General features: G+C 45.1%; 1 protein-coding gene across 13 annotated transcripts in view; it reads left to right on the plus strand.

Moving 5' to 3' along the window:
- msi1a (musashi RNA binding protein 1a) overlaps window positions 1-26,247 on the plus strand; it is a 330,671-nt gene that overhangs the window by 297,342 nt on the left and 7,082 nt on the right. For 4 of the 13 annotated variants that reach the window (XM_036961343.2, XM_036961340.2, XM_090218794.1 and 1 more), the window contains exons 12-13: window positions 16,039-16,236; window positions 23,013-23,167. The exons of 2 other annotated variants lie outside the window; for them this stretch is intronic. In XM_036961343.2, the coding sequence (XP_036817238.1) occupies window positions 16,039-16,236; window positions 23,013-23,167 (353 nt within the window). Of the gene's footprint in view, window positions 1-16,038; window positions 16,237-23,012; window positions 23,168-24,880; window positions 24,958-26,247 lie in introns of all 13 variants that reach the window. 7 more of the 13 variants (XM_036961344.2, XM_036961341.2, XM_090218795.1 and 4 more) reach the window with 4 other exon arrangements.

Below are 26,247 nucleotides of genomic sequence, written 5' to 3' on the forward strand. Positions count from 1 at the left end.
GGGACGGCATGAGAGAGCCCCAGTAAGCCAGTGACTCAGCCCCTGTAATAGGGTTAGAGGCAGAGAATCACAGTGGAAAGAGGGGAACCGGCCAGGCAGAGACAGCAAGGGCGGTTCGTTGCTCCAGAGCCTTTCCGTTCACCCTCCCATTCCTGGGCCAGACTACAGACTACACTCAATCATATGACCCACTGAAGAGATGAGTCTTCAGTAAAGACTTAAAGGTTGAGACCGAGTTTGCGTCTCTGACATGGGTAGGCAGACCGTTCCATAAAAATGGAGCTCTATAGGAGAAAGCCCTGCCTCCAGCTGTTTGCTTAGAAATTCTAGGGACAATTAGGAGGCCTGCGTCTTGTGACCGTAGCGTACGTGTAGGTATGTACGGCAGGACCAAATCAGAGAGATAGGTAGGAGCAAGCCCATGTAATGCTTTGTAGGTTAGCAGTAAAACCTTGAAATCAGCCCTTGCTTTGACAGGAAGCCAGTGTAGAGAGGCTAGCACTGGAGTAATATGATCAAATTTTTTGGTTCTAGTCAGGATTCTAGCAGCCGTATTTAGCACTAACTGAAGTTTATTTAGTGCTTTATCCGGGTAGCCGGAAAGTAGAGCATTGCAGTAGTCTAACCTAGAAGTGACAAAAGCATGGATTAATTTTTCTGCATAATTTTTGGACAGAAAGTTTCTGATTTTTGCAATGTTACGTAGATGGAAAAAAGCTGTCCTTGAAATGGTCTTGATATGTTCTTCAAAAGAGAGATCAGGGTCCAGAGTAACGCCGAGGTCCTTCACAGTTTTATTATAGAAGCAATGGTATACATACAGATAGAAGCAATGGTAGCAATGGTATACATACAGATAGAAGCAATGGTAGCAATGGTATACATACAGATAGAAGCAATGGTAGCAATGGTATACATACAGATAGAAGCAATGGTAGCAATGGTATACATACAGATAGAAGCAATGGTAGCAATGGTAGTTTGTGATTGGTTGTGAATTTGACGTTGTTTCTGTATCTGACTTGGTTGGGCCTTTCAGAGAGCCTATGGTCCTTCTCTGCTCACCTCAAACACTCCTCTTGGTGCACTCTGCCTGCCTGCCAGAAGGTTTGTTCACACTCTACTACCCCCTCACACCCTACTACCCCCTCACACCTTCTACCCCCTCACACCCTACTACCCCCTCACACCTACTGCCCCCTCACACCCTACTACCCCCTCACATCCTACTACCCCCTCACACCTACTACCCCCTCACACCTACTACCCCCTCACATCCTACTACTCCCTCACACCTACTACCCCCTCACACCTACTACCCCCTCACATCCTACTACTCCCTCACACACTACTACTCCCTCACACCCTAATACCCCCTCACACCCTACTACCCCCTCACACCTATTACCCCCTCACACCCTATTACCCCCTCACACCTACTACCCCCTCACACCTACTACCCGGACACACCTATTACCCCCTCACACCCTATTACCACCTCACACCTACTACCCCCTCACACCCTACTACCCCCTCACACCTACTACCCCCTCACACCTACTACCCCCTCAAACCTACTACCCCCTCACATCCTACTACCCCCTCACACCCTACTACCTACTACCCCCTCACACCTACTACCCCCTCACACCCTACTACCCCCTCACATCCTACTACCCCCTCACACCCTACTACCCCCTCACACCCTACCATCTCTCACACCTACTACCCCCTCACACCCTACTACTCCCTCACACCTACTACCCCCTCACATCCTACTACCCCCTCACATCCTACTACCCCCTCACACCCTACTACCCCCTCACACCCTACCATCTCTCACACCTACTAACCCCTCACACCTACTACTCCCTCACACCCTACTACCCCCTCACACCTACTACTCCCTCACACCCTACTACCCCCTCACACCCTACTACCCCCTCACACCCTACTACCCCCTTACACCCTACTACTCCCTCACACCCTACTACCCCCTCACATCCTACTACCCCCTCACACCCTACTACTTCCTCACACTCTACTACTCCCTCACACCCCACTACCCCCTCACACCCTACTACCCCCTCACACCTACTACCCCCTCACATCCTACCATCTCTCACACCTACTACCCCCTCACACCCTACTACCCCTCACACCCTACTACCCCCTCACACCTACTACCCCCTCACATCCTACCATCTCTCACACCTACTACCCCCTCACACCCTACTACCCCCTCACACCTACTACTCCCTCACATCCTACCATCTCTCACACCTACTACCCCCTCACACCCTACTACCCCCTCACACCTACTACCCCCTCACACCCTACTACCCCCTCACACCTACTACTCCCTCACATCCTACTCATGCCTCACATCCTACTACTCCCTCACATTCCTCCTGACCATCTCCTATTCTCCCTCTATCTTTCCTCCTCTCCATCCCAAACTTGTATTTTTCTCTAACTTCTCTCATCTCTTCTTCCTCCATGCTCATTCGTTAGTTCTGTCTGCTCTCTTTCTTTCTTTCTTTTCTCTCTCTCTCTCTCGCTCTCTCTCTCTCTATTCCATCCTGTCTTCATTAGATGAAGAGTTTGTGTTTATTAGATTTACTGTAGTGTTTTTATGCACGAAGATATAACCATTCTGTCATTCATGTGTGTTCCTCCTGTTGTGCCTGATCCCTGTGTGTATCAGTGTGACTTCAGTGCATGCCACCTGTAGTGGTCATGGTAGTGGTGGACATAGTCATAGCTCCTAGCTACTACTGTTTTCTGTGTTCTTGTATCTACTTCTACAAGCTGACATGGTATCCAGGATTGTCTTACTGTATCTGCATGGTAGTTGTTGGTTGTTAGTCATTATTGATGACAAGCTCAAAAACTGGTATCTAGGAGCGATCTGGAGCGTTTGTTACGCTACATTTGGTTACGTTACAGCCTTATTCTAAAATGGATGAAATTGTTTGTTTTACTCATCAATCTACACAGAATACCCCATAATAACAAAGCAAAAACAGGTTTTTAGCCATTTTTGCAAATGTATAGAATATTTAAACTGAAATATCACATTGACATAAGTATTCAGACCCTTTACTCAGTTCTTTGTTGAAGCACATTTGGCAGCGATTATAGCCTTGAGTCTTCTTGGGTATGTTGCTACAAGCTTGGTACACCTGTAGTTTCTCCCATTCAGATCCTCAGGTTGGATGGGGAGCATCGCTCCACAGCTATTTTCAGGTCTCTCCAGAGATGTTAGATCGGTTTCAAGTCTGTGCTCTGGCTGGGCCACTCAAGGACATTCAGAGACTTGTCCGGAAGCCACTCCTGCGTTGTCTTGACTGTGTGCTTAGGGTCGTTGTGTTGTTGGAAGGTGAACCTTCGCCCTGTCTGAGGTCCTGAGTGCACTGGAGCAGGTTTTCACCAAGGATCTCTCTGTACTTTGCTCCGTTCATCTTTCCCTCGATCCTGACTAGTCTCCCAGTCCCTGCCGCTGAAAAACATCCCCACGGCATGATTCTGCTACCACCATGCTTCACCGTAAGGATGGTGCTAGGTTTCCTAAAGATTGGACTCTTGGCATTCAAGCCAAAGAGTTCAATCTTGGTTTCATCAGACCAGAGCATCTTGTTTGTCATTGTCTGAGCAAACTCCAAGCGGGCTGTCATGTGCCTTTTACTGAGGAGTGGCTTCCGTCTGGTCACTCTACCATAAAGGCCTGATTGGTGGAGTGCTGCAGAGATGGTTGTCCTTCTGGAAGGTTCTCCCATCTCCACAGAGGGACTCTGGAGCTCTGTCAGAGTGACCATCGAGTTCTTGGTCACCTCCCTGACCCAAGGCCCTTCTCCCCCGATGGCTCGGTTTAGCCTGGCAGGCAGCTCTAGGAAGAATCTTGGTGCTTCCAAACTTCTTATATTTAAGAATGATGGAGGCCACTGTGTCCTTGGGAACCTTCAATGCTGCATAATGTTTTTGGTACCCTTCCCCAAAACTGTGCCTCGACACAATCCTGTCTCTGAACTCTACGAACAATTCCTTCGACCTCATGGCTTCCACTCTCAAGTGGAACCTTATATAGACAGGGGTGTGTCTTTTAAAAATCATGTCCAATCAATTGAATTTACCACAGGTGAACTTCATTCAAGTTGTGGAAACATCTCAAAGATGATCAATGGAAACAGGATGCACCTGAGCTTAATTTCGAGTCTCATAGCAAAGGGTCTGAATAATTAAGGTATTTCTGTTTTTAATTTGTTATAAATTTGCAAAAAAAATATCTACCTGTTAGAATACGGCTGTAACGTAACAAAATGTGGTTAAAGTGATGGGGTCTGAATACTTTCCGAATGCACTGTATGGAGGGTTTGGTCCTTTCCTCTAGGCAGACTCCTGTGTGATTACGACATTAGCCTGATTTGCAACAGCTCAGAGCTGAAGCACCATGGCACTCTGGGCCTGACTTGGCAGGACATGATTTCTATTCATGTGTCCCAGGCAGCTGACACACTGGTCCAACCAGTGACTGACCTCAGTTCTAAATGCAGCCCACTGGATTCCTTGTCATATGGTGAAGGGGCGTGTCAGGAAAGTGAGGTTGAGTTGGAGGAGAATGGAATGAGACACTAGCGTCTCTTTAACCGTCTTGCCTCCTTCCCTCCGCCTTCTTCTGTAGCTGCAGGTGATCATTCTATTTAGGTGATCTGCATCCCTCAATCAGTAACAATGTCTCCTGTTCGTTTGTCCTTCTCTCTCCAATGTGAGTCGAGTCTGGACCCTGGACCACAGACAGTTTCCCCCCTTTCCCACCCCCTGATGGACAGCTATGTCAGAATCACTCTAAAGGAAAACAGACTGTTCACTCAAACTAGGTCACCCCGACTCCCCTGCCCAGAGCCCAGAGGGTGTGGAAATGTCTCCTCTTATGATGAAGATAGATACAGTGTATATGTGTCTGCTCAATTCTACCTGGCTCCTCTACCAGCAGTCCTCTACCAGCTGTCCTCTACCAGCTGTCCTCTACCAGCTGTCCTCTACCGGCTGTCCTCTACCAACAGTCCTCTACGAGCAAATCAAATCAAACCAACAGTCCTCTACCAGCTGTCCTCTACCAGCTGTCCTCTACCAGCTGTCCTCTACCAACAGTCCTCTACGAGCAAATCAAATCAAACCAGCAGTCCTCTACCAGCTGTCCTCTACCAGCAGTCCAGCACCACTTGTTTGTGAGCTCCTTTCCACTTCTATTCTCATGGTGTTTGTTTGTGTGATGATGTGTGATGATGAAAGTGTGTGTGTGTGTGTGCGTGTGCGTGCGTGTGTGGTCTGTGGATGTGAAAGCATGTTGAGTGAAGATATAAGGGCTGTAGCGCTGTGTCTATGGATGGATGGCAGTACTCCTCTGCCTGTGAACATCCAGGATATATCATCTATTAACTATCATTATGCCAGCCTATCGGAGCACAAAATGAGGAGCCATTATCTAGCGATTATTTATGAACTGCCATCGCAGGCTGAAAAGAACTTGTCCTTTGTTAATTAGTCACCTATTCAGTTAGAAAATGGTGTTTGAGACGGGGACTGAAAGCCACTCCAGGCAGAACAGAAAGAGAGCCTCATCTTTTCAAATGACATAGGTGGAAATGGAGCTAATTGCAGATGCTCTGAAATTCAAAGCTAATTTTGAAGCACATTTGACAAGTGTATTATTCACTTTTTCTGAAGAGATCTGCACTGCTCTGTGCCTATACATGCGTGCACACTTGTGCCTCCCTGAATGGATGTGTACATATGTGAGTGTGTATGCAGGTGTTTACTTGCAAGGTCAGTGTGCGTGACTGAACGAGACAGGGTTTTGTTTGAGTAAATAGACACACACACACTCTGGGGCGATATCTAATGTATCCAGTGCCTCTGACAGTGAAGCCTGAGGCAGGTGATTGTGTGAAATGTTATTTCCAAGGTTGGCACAAGTCCTCCAGGTCAACTCTTCCACTATCATTCTATGGAAGAGCTTTTTAGATGGCAACCGTTTTTTTTCTTTTCACATCAACACATAAATAGTGTGAATAATGTTGCTGACAGGAAAGGTGTTTAGCGTTTCTCCCTCCATTAGGCACAACGTTTAGACGACAGACTTGGCAGTAGACCCAGACATGTTAAAGAAGAAGCTTTTCAGTCATAATGACACAAAACGGAAGCAAATACTAGCATTCTCCGTGACATTATCAGCATTTCAAAACTTTTTGAAAGCATCACTTGAAACATGAAATCAAAATCTCGACTGGAGGTAGACTGTTAAACAGACTGGTAAACAGACTTGTGAAGAGGATGATGACAGTGATTTTGACAGTAATGGTGATGACCATGATGGAAGTGGTTAGAATGGACTTCATCTGTCCTCCATGCACACGGCATGCTGAGGAGAAGAGAAGTGGAGGAGAGCGATTATAATCATAAATGATAACGCTCCCTCAACGATCCACTCCATTGAGCCTATATAGTCCCCCATCCTGTTGCCACAGCAACCCAGAGACACACTAATTTGTTGTGCAGATGAGTAATTGCCCCCCAATTAAGAATAGGGATGTTGCAGAGAAAGACCACCTAATCTTGGTTGTTTGTTATTAATATATTATTTTTTAATTATTGTTTTTAATAGATTGAACTGAAATGGGAGACTGTATCATGGTCGTCACACCACAAGGGGGTGTTTGGTCGAGTACAGTGGCCCTATGTTGCTGAATGTGATGATGTAACTATATTGTACACGGGTTGTTGGCCATCGGTATTGTTTAAGGGTTTTCCTGGCCTCACATGAACATCCACTGAAGGGAAAGCAACGCACTACGATTCCCTGCAGCAATAAATCACCTCTATGTTATCTAACATCTCCAAAAAAAGGCTATTTATTTATTCATTTGTTTGGTTTATTTCATGTTTGTACCCTTTGATACATGTTGTGGAGTGTTATGTGTAATGGCAGAGAGGACTAGAGAACTCGAGCCTGTGTTTAGCCTCTGTCACCTCATCCTCCCAGTGGCTCTGTAGTGACTTTCCCAGATGGGGTCTCTCTAATGGTAGTAGCGTTGACGAGACACTCCTCCAGAGCTCCAGTCAGCCCAGCCACGCCGGGTGTCAGCTGTGTTGCCAGGGAAGTACTGCGGCTGCAGCCAGGGACAGACTCTCTCTGGGGGCCAGGGGCCCTGCAGATGTTCCACAGCTCCAATGTATCTGTTTGGCCATGATAGAGACAGGCTGCTGAACACTGCTCATGTTACGGCGCTGGTTGGGAGTTGACACAACTGTTGTAATAGAGTTATTTTCTCTCATTTTATGTAATTAGATTATACCTCCATCTTTCTTTGCTATTCTCCATCAGAATGGACATACAGACAGAAGACATGAGTCGCTAGAGGAACATCAGAGCCCTGCCAATATGGTCCCAACCTTGATCTCTCCAATGCTGCTGTTTAATTCCACTCCGTTTTCTACTTCCACATGCTCAAAGTGAATCATTTGCATGCACAGAAAGGAGAATTAGCTCAGCGCGATAATCAAGCGCCTCCATTCTTCCAGATGGCCGATCCAGTGGTCTCTGTAGTCTGTAAATGGGAGCTTTTTAACTGCATTTTATTCCACATTTTACATAGATAGTGCTATCATTAGCCGTGATCTCCCTGAATAATACAAGTCATTTTGCTGTGCTTTGTTAGATAAGACCTTCACGGCACCAGGGACGCCGGCAGCGAGGACTCATTTTCCATGTCAGTGCAAACAAAGCCGCCAGGTGTGTTTGTTGTAAGTGTGTGTGTGTACGCGCACAGGCGCGTGTGCAAGAGCGATAATGTTGTATTTGTCTTCCTGTCGTTCCTGCTACTTTGTTCTCGCTGGTCTGTATTTAGAGGGATGTTTCTGCAGGCTACCATCATGGCGGGTGGCCTGTGAGGGAGACAGACAGACAAAGGGAAGGGGCCAGCCGGAGGCCTCCTCCTCAGTGTGAACTAATGTGGGTGTCAGGGGCGTTGCTCTGTAAAGGTCTTCATTTGTTTGTTGTTAAAGATCTAATTAGGACGACGAGAGGAAACAGAACGGGACGGCTAATTAGAGGGGAGCTCAGAAATCACTTTGAACCTCAAGGACACCCGGCTATTAGCGTGCACATAAAAAATGTATTAAACCTAGGTGTATGTTTTGTTCCCTTCCTTAAATGATTAAAAAATGCTTTGCTTGAGTGGGCGTCCCCCTCTTCTGGAGAGATGCGGAGGAGTGGAGTGGGCCGGCGCATCCTGAACACTTCTCTCTTTCTGTTTTTCATCTCCTTGAGTGTTTAAAACTGTCTTCTAAAGTACATGTTGCATCTGTTGTCTCAGTGCGGACACACCTACTCATTCAAGGGTTTTTATTTATTTTTACTATTTTCTACATTGTAGAATAATAGTGAAGACATCAGAACTATGAAATAATACATGTAGTAAGCAAAAAAGTGTTAAACAAATCTAAATCTATTTTATATTTGAGGTTCTTCATAGTAGCCACCCTTTACCTTGATGACAGCTCTGCACACTCTTGGCATTCTCTCAACCAGCTTCATGAGGTAGTCACCTGGAATGCATTTCAATTAACAGGTGTGCCTTGTTAAAAGTTCATTTGTGGAATGTATTTTCTTCTTAATGCGTTTGAGCCAGTCAGTTGTGTTGTGACAAGTAGGGGTGGTATACAGAAGATAGCCCTATTTGGTAAAAGACCAAGGCCATATTATGGCAAGAACAGCTCAAATAAGCAAGAGAAACGACAGTCCATCATTACTTTAAGACATGAATGTCAGTCAATCTGGAAAATTTGAAGAACTTTGAAAGTTTCTTAATGAACAGTCGCAAAAACCATCAAACACTATGATGAAACTGGGTCTCATGAGGACCTCCACAGGAAAGGAAGACGCAGAGTTACCTCTGCTGCAGAGGATAAGTTCATTAGAGTTAACTGTACCTCAGAAATTACAGCCCATATAAATGCTTCACAGAGTTTAAGTAACAGACACATCTCAACATCAACTGTTCAGAGGAGACCGCGTGAATCAGGCCTTCTTCATGGTCGAATTGCTGCAAAGAAACCACTACTATAAAGGACACCAGTAAAAAGAAGAGACTTGCTTGGGCCAAGAAACACGAGCAATGAACATTAGACCAGTGGAAATCTGTCAGTTCCGTTACTAGCTACCTTTTGAGTTTGGATCCTGCGATGCAGTTGGCATTAGTTGCTAGGACCGCTACTATCTGTCCAGTGATCCTGCCTAGCTGCTAGCTAGCTGCCTATCAAGCTAGCTTGAACATAGCCCGCAACACACTTTGCTGTGGACAGTGGAGTTTCTCTATCACAGGTGAAGGATCTTTTAAACAAACAAAAACAGTTCTAAAGCAGTTGTTTCAACCACAAGAAAATAGCTTCAACTTTTTTTGTCCGAATACTGGTGGAACTAATAAAATAATGGATGACCTGACCAGAGAGGTCCAGGACCTGAAGAACAGTTTGCAGTTCTCCCAGTGTTAGCTCGAGTTTAAACAGGAGAACGGCAAGATGACAGCAGTCTGTAAGTCATTGGGAGAGGACATCAGTTCTGTATATGAATCCAATATAACAATGACAGAGAAATCATCTCTAGGGCCAATCAAGGTGGAACAACATGGTTGTGGGCAGAATTGCAGAATCTCCACATGAGACTTGGATGGAGTCTGAGGACAAAGTGAGGGAAATGATCTCGGAGAAACTGAAGATGGACCACAGGAAGATTGAGGTGGAGCGCGTCCACAGGACTGGAAACCCCAACACCGGGCCAGGTGACAGGCCCAGGCCGATAGTGGTCAAATTCCTGAAGTTCAAGGACAAGGTACAGTAGCTGTTCTGGAAAGAGCCAATAACTTTTTTAAATTTATTTTGTTATTTTTTTATTTCACCTTTATTTAACCAGGTAGGCAAGTTGAGAACAAGTTCTCATTTACAACTGCGACCTGGCCAAGATAAAGCAAAGCAGTTCGACAGATACAACGACACAGAGTTACACATGGAGCTAAACAAACATACAGTATAAACAAGTCTATATACGATGTGAGCAAATGAGGTGAGATAAGGGTGGCAAAGTAAATACAATATAGCAAGTAAAACACTGGAATGGTAGATTTGCAGTGGAAGAATGTGCAAAGTAGAAATAAAAATATTGGGGTGCAAAGGAGCAAAATTAATAAATAAATAAAATAAATACAGTAGGGAAAGAGGTAGTTGTTTAGTCTAAATTATAGGTGGGCTATGTACAGGTGCAGTAATCTGTGAGCTGCTCAGTTGGTGCTTAAAGCTAGTGAGGGAGATAGGTGTTTCCAGTTTCAGAGATTTTTGTAGTTCAGACCCCTTGACTTTTTCCACATTTTGTTATGTTACAGCCTTATTTTTCAATTAAATAGTCATTTTCCCCTCATTAATCTACACACAATACCACATAATGATAAACCTTGGGTATGATGCTACAAGCTTGGCACACCTGTATTTGGGGAGTTTCTCCCATTCTTCTCTGCAGATCCTTTCAAGCTCTGTCAGGTTGGAGGGGAGCATTGCTGCACAGCTATTTTCAGGTCTCTCCAGAGATGTTCGATCGGGTTCAAGTCCAGGCTCTGATTGGGCCACCCAAGGACATTCAGAGACTTGTCCAGAAGCCACTCCTGCGTTGTCCTGGCTGTGTGCTTAGGGTCGTTGCCCTGTTGGAAGGCGAACCTTCAGCCCCAGTCTGAGGTCCTGAGGGCTCTGGAGCAGGTTTTCATCAAGGATCAAGGCATTCAGGCCAAAGAGTTCAATCTTGGTTTCATCAGACAGGGGAATCTTGTTTCTCATGGTCTGAGAGTCTTTAGTCTTTTGCCTTTTAGCAAACTCCAAGCGGGCTGTCATTTGCCTTTTACTGAGGAGTGGTTTCTGTCTGGCCACTCTACCATAAAGGTCTGATTGGTGGAGTGCTGCAGAGATGGTTGTCCTTCTGGAAGGTTCTCCCATCTCCACAGAGGAACTCTGGAGCTCTGTCAGAGTGACACTTGGGTTCTTGGTCACCTCCTTGACCAAGCGCTTCTCCCCAGATTGCTTAGTTTTGCCAGGCGGCCAGCTCAAGCAAGAGTCTTGAGGGTTACAGAATTCTTCCATTCAAGTACGATGGAGGCTACAGTGTTCTTGGGGACCTTCAATGCTGGAGACATTATTTTGTTACTCTTCCCCAGATCTGTGCCTCGACCCAATCCTGTCTCAGAACTCTACAATTGCTTCGACCTCATAGCTTGGTTTTTACTCTGACATGCACTGTCAACAGTGGGACCTTATATAGACAGGTGTGTGCCTTTCCAAATCATGTCCAATCTATTGAATTTACCACAGGTGGACTCCAATCAAGTTGTAGAAACATCTCAAGGATGATTAATGGAAACAGGATGCACTTGAGCTCAACTTCGTGTCATAGCAAAGGGGCTGAAACTTATGTAAATAATGTTTTTCTGTTTTTCTTATTTTTATAAATGTGCAACACTTTTAAAAAAACTGTTTTTGCTTTGTCAATATGGGGTATTGTGTGTAGATTGATGAGGAAAAACATTAATTTAATACATTTTAGAATAAGTCTGTAACGTAACAAAGTATGTAAAAATTCAATGGGTATGAATACTTTCCGAATGCACTGTACATCTTCCTCGGCTAGGACTATCTTGACGCTGTGTGCCAGAAGAGGAAAGAACTTATGCCAGCCATGAAAGCTGCCAGAGCGCGTGGGGATATTGCTTATATCCGCTATGACAGGCTTGTTGTCCACCCTCCTTCCCAAAAGCCTGGAAGGGATGACAGAACAAAGCCTATGGGTTCATAGCTTCAACCCCACAGCATACACATATATTCAGAGCCATATCCCTGTAATGCTTAGAAAAGATCTTATGTAAAATGTTATTGAAGTGTTGTTGCAGGTTCACTTGGCACATCTAAATCCTTTTCTTTTGGGGTATTGCTATAGGCCACCAAGTGCTAACAGTCAGTATCTAAATAATATGTGTGAAATGCTTGATATTGTATGTGATGTAAACAGAGAGGTCTACTTTCTTGGGGACCTGAATATTGACTGGTTTTCATCAAACTGTCCGCTCAAGAGGAAGCTTCTCACTGTTACCAGTGCCTGTAATCTGGTTTGGGTCATTCATCAACCTACCAGGTGGTTTACAAAAACTACAGGAACAAGATCATCCACATGTAAAATCACATTTTTACTAATACTGTAGAACTTTGTTCTAAAGCTGTATATGCATTGGATGCTGTGATCACAATATAGTGGCTCTGTCCAGGAAAGTTCCAAAGGCTGGGCCTAAAATAGTGTATAAAAAATCATACAAAAGATTTTGCTGTGACTTTTATGTGGTGTTAAAATATTTGTTGGTCTGATGTGATTAATAAGGAGCATCCAGATGCTTCATTTGATGCATTTATGAAATTGCTTCTTCCAATAATTGATAAACATGCACCTGTTAAGAAACGTACTTTTAGAACTGCTAAGGCTCCATGGATTGATGGGGGATTGAAAAACTGTATGGCTGAAATAAATGGGGGGAAAGGAGTGGCTAATAAGTCTGGCTGACTTACGGCAAATTGAGAAATTATGTGATTAAACTCAACAAAAATAAAAAATAAATGTATTATGAAGCCAAGATCAATGATATTAGGCCCTCTCTTTTCCATTTTTATCAATGACCTGTCACTGGCAAAACAAAGCCTGTGTGTCCATGTATGCTGATGATTCAACCATATATGCCTCAGCAACCACAGCTAATGAAGTCACTGAAACCCTTAACAAAGAGTTGCAGTCTGTTTTGGAATGGGTGGCCAGTAATAAACTGGTCCTGAACATCTCTATAACTTAGATCATTGTATTTGGTACAAATCATTCTCTAAGTTCTAGATCTCAGCTGAGTATGGTATTGAATGGTGTGGCTGTTGGACAAGTTGAGGACACTAAATTACTTGGTGTTACCTTAGATTGTAAACTGTCATGGTCAAAACATATAGATTCAATGGTTGTAAAGATGGGGAGAGGTCTGTCCGTAATAAAGAGATGGGGAGAGGTCTGTCTGTAATAAAGAGATGGGGAGAGGTCTGTCTGTAATAAAGAGATGGGGAGAGGTCTGTCCGTAATAAAGAGATACTCTGCTTTTTTTGACAACACACTCCACAAAGTAAGTCCTGCAGGCTCAATTTAAAAAAAAATCTTATCTTGATTATTGTCCAGACATATGGTCAAGTGCTGCAAAGAAAGACCTAGTAAAGCTGCAGGCAGCTGGTCCAGAACAGAGCGTCACGTCTTGCTCTTTATTGTAATCAGAGGGCTAATATTAATACTATGGACGCCAGTCTCTCTTGGCTAAGGGTTGAGGAAAGCATGACTGCGTCACTTCTTATTTTCATAACAAACAATGTGTTGGAAATTGTTTGCATAGTCTACTTACACACAGCACTGACACACATACTTACCCCACCAGACATGCCACCAGGGGTCTTTTCACAGTCCCCAGGTCCAGAACAAATTCAAGGAAACGTACAGTATTCTACCGAGTCACGAGTGCATGGAACTCCCTTCCATCTTATATAGCGCAAGTGAAGAGCAGACCTGGTTTCAAAAAACAAATAAGTCAACCCCTCACGGCACAACGCCTCTCAACCTTGTCAAATAAAATTTTATTGGTCACATACACATGGTTAGCAGATGTTATTGCGAGTGTAGCGAAATGTGCTTCTAGTCCCGACCTTGCAGTAATATCTAACAAGTAATCTAACAATTCCACAACAACTACCTAATACACACATCTAAGTAAAGGGATGGAATAAGAATATATGGATGACTGAGCGGCATAGGCAAGATGCAATAGATGGTATAAAATACAGTATATACATATGAGATGAGTAATGCAAGATATGTAAACATTATTAAAGTGACTAGTGATCCATTTATTAAAGTGGCCAATGATCTCAAGTCTGTATGTAGGCAGCAGCCTCTCTGTGTTAGTGGTGGCTGTTTAACTTTGATGCACCTGTACTGACCTCGCCTTCTGGATGGTAGCGGGGTGAACAGGCAGTGGCTTGGGTTGTTGTTGTCCTTGATGATCGTTTTAGCCTTCCTGTGACATTGGGTGCTGTAGGTGTCCTGGAGGGCAGGTAGTTTGCCCCCGGTGAAGCGTTGTACAGACCGCACCACCCTCTGGAGAGCCTTGCGGTTGTCAGCGGTGCAGTTGCCGTACCAGGCGGTGATACAGCCCGACAGGATGCTCTCAATTGTGCATCTGTAAAGGTTTGTGAGGGTTTTAGGAGACAAGCCAACCTCAGGAGGCTGAAGAAATTTGAAAAGGCCCTGTTGTGCCTTCTTCACCTCACTGTCTGTGTGGGTGGACCATTTAAGTTTGTCCGTGATGTGTACGCCGAGGAACTTTAAAACTTTCCACCTTCTCCACTGCTGTTCCGTCGATGTGGATAGGGGGGTGCTTCCTCTGCTGTTTCCTGAAGTCCACGATTATCTCCTTTGTTTTGTTGACGTTGAGTGAGAGGTTGTTGTCCTGACACCACACTCCAAGTGTCCTCACCTCCTCCCTGTAGGCTGTCTCGTTGTTGTTGGTAATCAAGCCCACTGTAGTTGTGTCATCTGCAAACTTGATGATTGAGTTGGAGGCGTGCATGGCCACACAGTCATGGGTGAACAGGGAGTCCAGGAGGGGGCTGAGCATACACCCTTGTGGGGCCCCAGTGCTGAGGATCTGCGAAGTGGAGATGTTGTTTCCTACCTTCACCGCCTGGGTGCGGCCCGTCAGAAAATGTAGTGCAATGGTGTTCAGCGCAAAACCTCAATAAAAGGCATCTGGCAGAAGTAAATTCATCCCCAAACATGACTATAATTGTATATATATCTTTCTTTGCAAGAAATAACATCCCCAAAAACACACAAACACAACACACAACACAAACACAACTGTCTCCTAGCCTCCCAGTTATGTTTTCTGTCCCTAACCCTAAAACTGAAACAAAATATAAATATTTTTATACAACTATAACAAAATAAAAACTAGCAAATCAGGTCTGAAAACTACCAAGCTAAACTGAATTTCAAATAAAAATAGAAAATATCCTTGATAAGTGCAGTCCATTTATACAGATAATGCAGTTCTCTGTGAGGGCGCTGAGTGTCTATGGAATAGAGCTGTAACTATAAAGCTTTATAGTTAACAAATGCCTTGTCTGTTTCTCCTCTCCTCTGCATCAGTAGTCCAGTACATTGTGAAATCTTGCCTGTGTCAAATCTAAAATGTATGAGGAATTTCTGTTATAATCTTATTGATTTATGAGCAGAAGCCCAAACATGAATAATAGATTTTTCTTAATCATTCTCACGCTTATTTTAGGAGAATCTCATTTTGGTTATTTTTCACCCTTGAGCTCTTAGTGTGTGTATTTCACACAGTTATTATGTGTGTGTGTTTTGAAGCGAGCAAGTGGTGATCACATGTGGTGTAAATTCTACTAAAGATTTTCTTTGACCATCATTTTTAGCTTGAGGCCACATTGAGTTCCATTGTGGAAGTCTTCAGCTACACTAGTGTTAGGGAGCAGGGTTGGTATGTGTGTAGTGTAGTGCCTCTGTACCCAGTCTCTCAAGGGGCTACTGGGGTGTGGTGGGCAGAAGCAGGAAGAAAACCAGTATGGATGTTTACTGTAGTTTGCCTTGCCCTGTAACACACTACAATGCCATGTAGAAAAACAACAACAACATAGCAATAAAATAACACACACAAAAACCGATTCATTACATTACTACAGTACTGTGTAAAGTGTTTCCACGATGATGGACATGCGTCCCATCCCGCCCCTCCCTCCCTCCCGACCCTCCCTCCCTCCATCCCGCCACTTCCCTCCCTCCCGACCCTCCCTCCCTCCATCCCGCCACCTCCCTCCCTCCCTCCCTCCCTATACTATACCCCTATCTCTCAGGGTTCCCAGATTATGGGTTCTATTCCGGGGCCGGGCCCAGTGACCTGCGGGGCCCCCCCTGCTCCTTTGCCGACTATGGCTCCCTGGGGCCCCAGGCTGCTCAGATGCTGCAGCACAGTGAGCATCATGCCACCTCCGCCTGCAACTCCCCCCTCCAGCACCACCTGCAGCACAGCCCGGACCCCTTTAAGAGCCCAGGTGTGTACCCTGCTAACATCTCCTTCAATCCTTCAATCAGTCAATGATGCCATTCAAGTTACGAATTCATGAGGCTATTGTGAGAGGGAGAAAAAGAGAGGGAGTGTAAAAGAGAGAAAGAGAGGAAAGAGAAGTTTATAGAGACAGAGAAGGGAACTATAACTATCAGAGGAAGGTGATGTACTGTAGTGTAGCACCCCTGGTAGGCTGGACAATAGAACGAGTCAAAATTCACCCAAGGCTGAAAAACAGCAAATTAACGTTTGCTAAGCTGGAAGACTAGTGCGAGCCGAGAGCAAATGAATGGAATCGAACGTTCGCAGAGCCTGTTTTGACTGGAGTGATGGTTAGAATTCCATTATTGCCTAAATGGCACAAAAAAATGTATAACTTTTTATTTTACCACTACAATCTGTTCATCGGACGAAACTAGAAAAAAACTACTCGTGTAGAAAGTAAACATCCGCACCTCGATTGTGTGTCAACTGTGCTTATGACTGCGTAATGAGAAAGTAGGGAACATATGAAAACTTCGGACTATTTCTGGTCTAGTGATCAATGACAAACGAGCTCGCTACCCAGACTTTCATAATTACAAAGAGGAGATTCTCCTGATTAAAATGGTGCCCGACCTGAAAAAATCTAAATATATACATCGTGAGATATTTGGCGAAACAGACCGGTATGCCTCTCCATAGGAAAACAATGGGGCGAGCGCAGCGTTCCAAGGGCAAAAAGTATTTTGGGGCTAGCATTTGATGACAACAAAGCTTGCTGGCCAAACTTGCATAATTAGAAAGAGGATATTCTCATTATTAAAACGGCGTCCGAAAAAAAAAATAATCTAAAAATACATGCAAGATATTTGGCGAAACAGACAGACATGCCAAAATGTCCCATATAGTAAACAATGGGACGACCTCAGAGTTCCATGAGTCATTTTTAGTTTGTTTACTTTTTAACTATAAACAACGTGAGCAGGTTTCATTGCCAACAATAGTGAAGCAGGCATTGTGACGTAGAACAATAAGCTGGGAATAGAACGTTCTGAAGGCGAGTTGGTGCCTCATAGAACTAATAGGATCTGGGAGGGTGAAAATGCCCTAAAATAAGGCCTGTTTTTTCGTGATTACTTCAAACCGATGGCAAGCAGCTGGGAAATATGGTCATATTATGAAACTGGGCTCCACGGCGATGCAATGAACTAGTGTTTATCAGAAAAAAAGCGTTGTTAAAATTTTTTTGTGTCCAGCCTACCCCTGGCGGTTTGCCTGCTATACCCTCATAACACTGCTTTTGGAAATGACTTCAGGATATGTTTAGTTTGATATGTATGTATACATGTCTCTGTCTGCTTACCCACTCCATGTGGAGCTGAGGGAAGGACAGACAGACACCCCGTTCTCATTTCACACAGTTATGGTGACGTAATATACTGTAGTGCCTACAAACATTTAAATGTTTTACATTTTAGTCATTCAGAAGACACTCCTATCCAGAGCAACTTACAGGAGCAATTAGGGTTAAGTGCCTTGCTCAAGGGCACATCAACAGATTTGTTCCCCTGGTCAGCTCGGGGATTTGAACCAGCAAACGTTTAGTTTGATCTCCATCCCTTTCTTACCCACATTGCATCTTGTTTGTTGGTACAGTGTATTACTTTTTCATGTGAGGTGATGAACCATAATTGACATGACTGCATTTATATGTATTTAGACTGCTTATTTAAGTAAGGGAGAGAGAACCCTGATCAGGAATCTGTCATAAAGAACGAGTGACAATAAATTGAGCTCCCTAGGCTTGTATTTGACTCTTGTTACAAAAGTATGACAAGCGTTCATGAATATCATCATGAATAAGTTGAGCAAAAGTTCTGTGGCAAATTTTTCCTGTTGGCTTGACATCTTTCGAGATAATGTTTTGTTGCTGGAATGTAGTCAATTTGATGAGCAAAGAGTTGCAGAATGCATTGAACAGGTTACTTACTATCATAGCTCATCCACTGACAGTCTGAATGATATGGTCTTTAGAAACACACACCTTACTGTTCTTTTGCTTTCCCAGTTCTTTTGTTGGTACCTAATCTAGACTGGAGCATTTTATTGCAATGAGATCGGGTTACTCTGACCTTTTTAAATCACCAATAGTGTTCAAACCACACAACTGTGCTCCAATGAGAGTAAGTCATGTGTAGTTATTAGTGGGGCTGACAGTGTGGTTCAAATACCATAAATCCTGTTCAACATGGGAACGGCTGGGGGGGATGTGCAATTCAACAAAGTCCACCAATTATGAGAGATCTAGCCTGCTGTATAAACAGAGATAGAGTGGGTAATTGGTTAAAACAGTCTTGTTAGGACTGGGTCACTCTGATAAGAACAGTGCAGCCAGTCAGAGACATTGCTTGATACGACTAAGCAGCAGTGTCACTCTGAGAAGTGGTTTATTTCTCCCTCACAAAGAGGTAACTTTGTCATTATTTAATCTGCTAATGTTAGGGGGAGAAGGAATTTTTGATCTGGTGTGTGTGTCTCGTTGTGTGTGTGTTCTACCCCTAACAGGGATATCCATAGATAGTACTGTGGCTTTTATACACTTGTTAGAGAGCAACACCGTTACAGTAACTTATTTCACAATCCAATCATCTATGGTGATCTGTATAGCGTAGCCTACGTAGCTTTGAATGGGATATTTCATTTTGACACGTATTCCAATGTGTGGCAAAAATCCACCTCCGTTCTCATCTAGACTGTCTCCTTTCTTGAGCTGGTTTTAAAAACCCTTATTCTCACGAGTCTTCAGATCCAGAGCATTAATAGACTTCCCTTTCAATGAACATCCGCACCAAGAGAAAGCCTCCGGCAGCAGTGGAAAGACTGATTTAATATTCCTTTATTAATGGGAGTGTCACTGAGCGGCGCTCGGAGAGAAAAATGAGCAGACCACGCCATGGGCTCCCGATTCTTTTATTTAATATATGCTCTTGTTTTTATTTATTTTAATTTTGTCTTTTCAACACACTAAACAGACGGTCACCTGGTGCTGAGCTGACTGCAGCAATGGCTCAAGTGGTCTAGACAACAATTAGAGTAATTTAAGCCAACCCCATGGTTCCTCTACTTCCCCTTTTCTTTTTTATTTCCTGCTCTCTCATTTCTTCATTTCCAGTATTATTGGTCTGGGATTTCTCTCTGGCGTTGTGTTCTACTTTTCAAAAGACTGTCTAGCGCTCTTTGCCTCTCTTGCTTTATAGCCATAGTTTTCCCCACATACACTGTCAAGGTCATCTACACTGAACCAAAATATAAACGCAACATGCAAAGATTTTACTGAGTAACAGTTCATTTAAGGAAATCAGTCAATTAAATAAATTAATTGTGCCCTAATTTATGGATATGACATGACTGGGCACCACGGGCTCAGTCATGGGTGTGCCTGGGAGGGCATAGGCCCACCTACTTTGGAGCCAGGCCACCACCCACTGTGGAACCAGACCCCCACCCACTGCGGAGCCAGGCCCCCACCCACTGAGGAGCCAGGCCCCAACCCATTGCGGAGCCAGGCCCCCACCCACTGCGGAGCCAGGCCCCAACCCACTGAGGAGCCAGGCCCCAACCCACTGCGGAGCCAGGCCCCCACCCACTGCGGAGCCAGGCCCCCACCCAATGAGGAGCCAGGCCCCAACCCACTGCGGAGCCAGGCCCCCACGCACTGCGGAGCCAGGCCCCAACCCACTGCGGAGCCAGACCCCCACCCACTGAGGAGTCAGACCCCAACCCACTGCGGAGCCAGACCCCCACCCACTGAGGAGCCAGACCCCCACCCACTGAGGAGCCAGACCCCAACCCACTGCGGAGCCAGACCCAAACCCACTGAGGAGCCAGACCCTAACCCACTGCAGAGCCAGACCCCAACCCACTGAGGAGCCAGGCCCCCACCCACTGAGGAGCCAGGCCCCCACCCACTGAGGAGCCAGGCCCCAACCCACTGAGGAGCCAGGCCCCAACCCACTGAGGAGCCAGGCCCCAACCCACTGAGGAGCCAGGCCCCAACCCACTGCGGAGCCAGGCCCCCACCCACTGTGGAGCCAGGCCCCCACCCACTGTGGAACCAGACCCCCACCCGCTGCGGAGCCAGACCCCCACCCGCTGCGGAGCCAGACCCCCACCCGCTGCGGAGCCAGGCCACCACCCGCTGCGGAGCCAGGCCACCACCCGCTGCGGAGCCAGGCCCCCACCCACTGAGGAGCCAGGCCCCAACCCACTGAGGAGCCAGGCCCCAACCCACTGAGGAGCCAGGCCCCAACCCACTGAGGAGCCAGGCCCCAACCCACTGCGGAGCCAGGCCCCCACCCACTGCGGAGCCAGGCCCCCACCCACTGTGGAGCCAGGCCCCCACCCACTGTGGAACCAGACCCCCACCCGCTGCGGAGCCAGACCCCCACCCGCTGCGGAGCCAGACCCCCACCCGCTGCGGAGCCAGGCCACCACCCGCTGCGGAGCCAGGCCCCCACCCACTGAGGAGCCAGGCCCCAACCCATTGCGGAGCCAGGCCCCAACCCACTGAGGAGCCAGGCCCCAACCCACTGAGGAGCCAGGCCCCAACCCACTGCGGAGCCAAGCCCCCACCCACTGCGGAGCCAGGCCCCCACCCACTGAGGAGCCAGGCCCCAACCCACTGCGGAGCCAGGCCCCCACGCACTGAGGAGTCAGACCCCAACCCACTGCGGAGCCAGACCCCCACCCACTGAGGAGCCAGACCCCAACCCACTGCGGAGCCAGACCCAAACCCACTGAGGAGCCAGGCCCCAACCCACTGAGGAGCCAGGCCCCAACCCACTGAGGAGCCAGGCCCAGGAAATCCGAATGAGTTTTTCCCCACAAAAAGGCTTTATTACAGACAGAAATATCCCCCCCCCCCCCCCGGTTAGACATACTGACAAATGATCTGAAACGACATTGGAGGTGGTTTATGATAGAGAAATTAACATTGAATTATCTGTCAACAGCTCTGGTGGACATTCAGCAGTCAGCATGCCAATTGCACACTCCCTCAAAACTTGAGACATCTGTGGCATTTTGTTGTGTGACAAAACTGCACATTTTAGTGGCCTTGTATTGTTCCCAGGTGCACCTGTGTAAAGATCATGCTATTTAAACCGCTTCTTGATATGCCACACCTGTCAGGTGGATGGATTATCTTGGTGAAGGAGAAATGCTCACTAACGGGGATGTAAACACATTTGTGCACAAAATTTGAGAGAAATATGGAACCAACAATTTACATGTTGCGTTTATATTTTTGTCCAGTATAGATTGGCTGTTCAGACTTTTGCCCGTCACACATTAACGCACAAACTCTTCTGTCTCCTTCTTCTCCCTCTCTGGGTGAGCTCTGAGATGCAGAGGGCGGGTAGTGGGCCCCATCTCTTTAATGTGTGCTCTGTCTCTCTCTCTCTATGTGTGTGTGTGTGTGTGTGTGTGTGTGTGTGGGGGGGGGGGGTGAATCGTGACTCGATGATGCAGTCTTTTAGCAGGCATTACCCAGGACACCCTGTGTAATTTCCTGGCTGTCAGGCACCAGCTAGGCCTGATACCCCTGACACCAAGGGAAAGATAATCACCATCATATATTTAAAGGAGTAGAGAGAGAGGGCCTCTCCTAGTGACAGGTGTTGATTAGATAGGGGGTGTTGTGCCCAAATCCCCAGAGCAATTTACTGTATGAGAGGGATTCATAAACTGGCAGTAATATTTGACGCTGGCGGACGCAAGACGCAGCGCGAGGGGGAGAGATGTAAAAAAGTGATAAGGGGAGGGACCCGAAAAGAGGCAGCTCACTTTTCCTCTGCCATGTTTTTACATCCTATAGGATCTTGAGATGAGTTCCTTCAGCTGCTGTATAGAGAAATAGCCTTCATATCTTCCCTTCTGCGCTCTTTTATAGTTTGCATGGAATATGAATGCTTAGAGTACGTAAAAGTAGAAAACTTGTTATGCATGAGCATCCTAATTTACATCTTCTTTTAGAACCATGTTTAGTTGGAGCTGGTCAGATAGCTTGTAGAATATGTATCCATTTTCCATATGTATATGTTTATACAAGGCTCCTCAAACAAACGGCACATTTAAAAAAGGTTCATCAATTTCTGCTTGCGTTACATTCTATTTCAACTGGGGAACAAAGCATTGAGCCTAATAAGTGTATACATAAACTATGTACACTCTTCCTTCTTCCTCTCTAATGTTGTCATTTCCTGTTTGACTGTAGTGTATTGAGTTTTGTGCTTTGTGTTTTCCAGCCCAGTATTACTGTGCATGGAAAAGGCTATATGGACACTCCTGACTTGCAAACCGATATTTAATTTCAGAATTGATTAAAATTAGGTTAAAGGGAAAATCCACTCAAAACTATATTTTGGTATTTTGTGTCATCATGATAATGTGGCCGGGGACACTTTGCTTCTTGGAAGTCCAACATCTTGAAAACTTGACTCCTGACATGCAAACCTTTTGGGTTTGTATCAAAAGTGGACTAATGAAAAAAATACCAAAATATAGTTTTTGAGTGGATTTTCCCTTTAAGGTAATGGTTTGGTTAAGGTAAAGGTCAAGTTAGTCGTTTTGCAGTTCACCAGTGTTCTTACAGTCTCTCGCACTGTGCATGCCAGGTCTCAGCCTCGTACACAGCTTTTATCCATCTCTGCACACCACCAGTCCTAAATGTCTGCGTTGCTCATCCCAATTTTGGCTCCCCCGCTTACCTCCCTTCGTTAGGCACCAACCAGGCCCGGCCCGGAGCCTTCCCTGGCACCAACAGTCCCGGGCCCGTGGCTGACCTCTATGGCACTACAAGCCAGGACTCCGGCGTGGGCAACTACATTAGTGCAGCTAGTCCCCAGCCTGGCTCTGGCTTCGGCCACAGCATTGCTGTAAGTATGGCCTACTCCAGCAACTCGTCCACCTCCTCTAATACTGCCTTCACCTTCTCTGTGCTGTCAACCGTCATCCTTATGCTCAGAACAGGAGAATTCCAGATCTAGCCTTTGAAAGGGTCCTTGTTCAAAGTGCATTATGTAAATCAATTGTAACCCCTTGTGCGTTCAACCACTGTCGTCAGAATATTTTCTCAATGTCCTTTGAAGCCACTGACATTCATTACACCCTGTTGGCTCCTTCAGTCTGGGACCTTTGACGAGGTTGATGGATTTTAGCTGACCGTAGAAAAACCACGGAGGCAAACCTGCTCCAACTAAGATGGATGATTAACTTAAGGCCACACAGATAATTAATACAGTTCTCCCTGTTTGAACTCCTGTCCAAAACATGAAGGTGTTCTGAAAACAGAATCAGGCTTTTTGTATGTTTGGCCCATTGAACACCTTGTCTTCCAGTGCGTTCCTACCATGTTAGAGGAATTGCAATGGAACCATGTCGGCACATAAAGCACCACTAAGGAAACAGAGAGGACTTGCATTAGATTAGCTAACTGCTGAACCATCATTTGGAATTTCGAATCGGAATGGAATGTCAACTTCCACTTGACTTTGACAGTTTCAACCTCAATAAGTGGAATGTAGGTTGACAAATAAGAGCTTGTCTATATTTCAGAAATGACCGGAACGTTGGCACTCAAAATCCCTAGTCAGAAATATTTCATGCTGTTGCTATATATGGCTATCCCAACCTACATAGAATGAAATGGCTGATATTTTTCTCTTCAAGCTCAGTTCTTATGATTTGTCTTATATAGCAAATATGTCTTTTTTTGGGACATTTGTTGTTGAAGTTCAGTTTCACCTACATGTTGGGTTGGGTGACACATTCGCTTTGGAGAAGTACTTACATTTACATTTTTTCCCACCCTTGATATCATTGCTGAAGTTGTTTTGTGATTCTGCTGGTGATTTCATTAAAACATGTTAGCATGAATATGATTACATTATAGTTCTACTGATCCATGCAGCCTTAACAAAACCTTGTTCACACAATACATACACAGTACAGTTAGACATCTGAAGCTAACAACATTAGTCTCCTGCTTTAGCAAGCATTAGCCCCTTATCATCAAGCAAATGATCCCAATGGCTATAATGGATCCTTATTGGTGGTGAATGCAGAAAACCTTCAAAATATTTACATGCACCATGTAGAGAACTGCTGTAGGAAGAACTGATGCCAATTACTACTGCTGTCCACTGCTGCAGAATTCAGTTGGTTTTAATCACTGCTTCTTATTTTTTTTTAAATCTATTCTTAGTATGTACCACAGCAGTACCCCAGCGGTAACATGCTCTTCGGTGTCCATGTCCACGACTCTTTAGAAATAGGTTGATTTCATTTATGCTGCCTATAAAGAGAGCTCTGCTCTAGGACACAGACAGGTTGCCAGCACCACAATGGGACTGCCTGAGACCCACCTCTGTGTGGCCATTTTCCATATTCAAAATGAAAGAACCAAATTGGGACCTAAATGCAGTTCCGATGGCCAAAACGAACCTGACTTGAGGAAATTAATGAGATACATTTACATTTATGCTGGCAGCACATCCTAATGACTAAAATATACTCACCATTAATAGGTTTATTTTTTGCCTTTTTCCCTGAAATGCATACTGACACAGGTACTAACTGTACACTTTTAGGGCCCCTTGATTGCAACCGCTTTTACAAATGGATACCATTGAAACCTAACAGGTGGTTGGTTGCCATCTCATTCGAGGTATTATGTCATTTATATAATATTTCATTATTTTTTTCCTATTCTATTTTTGTTATTTCTGTCTGATTTAGTTCCTCTCCCTCAAAAAACAAGACAACACTTTTTACAGGGTTTCTACTCATTGCTTACATTTCTACATTCTTATTTTGTATATTTGTATATGCATATTGAAAACCCTTTAAAAAGTGAATGTCATTTTCCATTGTGACATCCATCCTGGGAGTTGAAATGTACATTTCTAACTTGTAACGCCCCGACATTATTTCCCCCAATATTGTCACTTTGTTACTCTGTTTCCAGAAGGCTAAGCATGTATTCCGTTAAAAGAAATTGTAAAAGTAGTCTGCAAAAGAAAAGTGTACTGGGTTTATGCAAACCTTGCTGTTGCTTTCCTCACTGTTGCTTTCTCTTATGTTGTCGATTTATATAATGTAGCTAGCTTTACACTGGAATTCAGCAATCAACCAAGAGTCATAACCATATCTAGTGCTGTGGGTTGGCATTAGCTGTTTAAGAAATAAGGCCGGAGGGGGTGTGCTATATGGCCAATATACCACGGCTGTTCTTATGCACAATGCAACACAGAGTACCTGGATACAGCCCTTAGCCTTGGTATATTGGCAATATATCACAAACATTGCTATTATGAACTGGTTACCAACGTAATTAGAGCAGTAAAAATACATGTTTTGTCATACCTGTGGTATACGGTCTGATATACCACAGCTTTCAGCCAATCAGCATTCAGGGCTCGAACCACCCTGTTTATAATCTGGGAACAGACTCTGGTTTCTTTGCCGTGCTACTGTTCAGTATATGGACACTGGTCTGAGTCTGGAGCTAGAGTTGTGAGTGAGGTGGAGCTGGATCTGTGCACTCGTTCAGCTTTGGGTAATTTCCTCCGCTCGAGAACACAGCATCTCTACCCTCACCGCCGCTGTTTATCGAGTAGCTTTATGAAAACAAACTTTCAAACATACTGTAATTGTCTGACTGTGTAGAAGCCATTTAGAAGCCACATCAGCAAAAACGTGTGTGTATAAAGTGTATTTGTGAGCAGTTTGAGTACAGTATGAGAGGGACAAGTGGAGTGTGTGCGTGCTTGCGTGTGTGTACTCTGAGTGTGTCTCTCTACAGGGAGAATCTTTGCCTTAGGGCAGTGTTAGTCACTGCAGCAACCCAGCTGCAACAGTCCTCTACACCACTTCAAGTTTCAGTCTTAGGCACTCTGATTTGTGTGGAGTTAGATCAACCCAGACAGAGACACTCCAGTCCAGCTCTCCTCTGGAG

Source organism: Oncorhynchus mykiss, chromosome 24, assembly GCF_057628025.1.
Source record: "Oncorhynchus mykiss isolate SJ-2025 chromosome 24, ASM5762802v1, whole genome shotgun sequence".
Classification (NCBI taxonomy): Eukaryota; Metazoa; Chordata; class Actinopteri; order Salmoniformes; family Salmonidae; genus Oncorhynchus; species Oncorhynchus mykiss.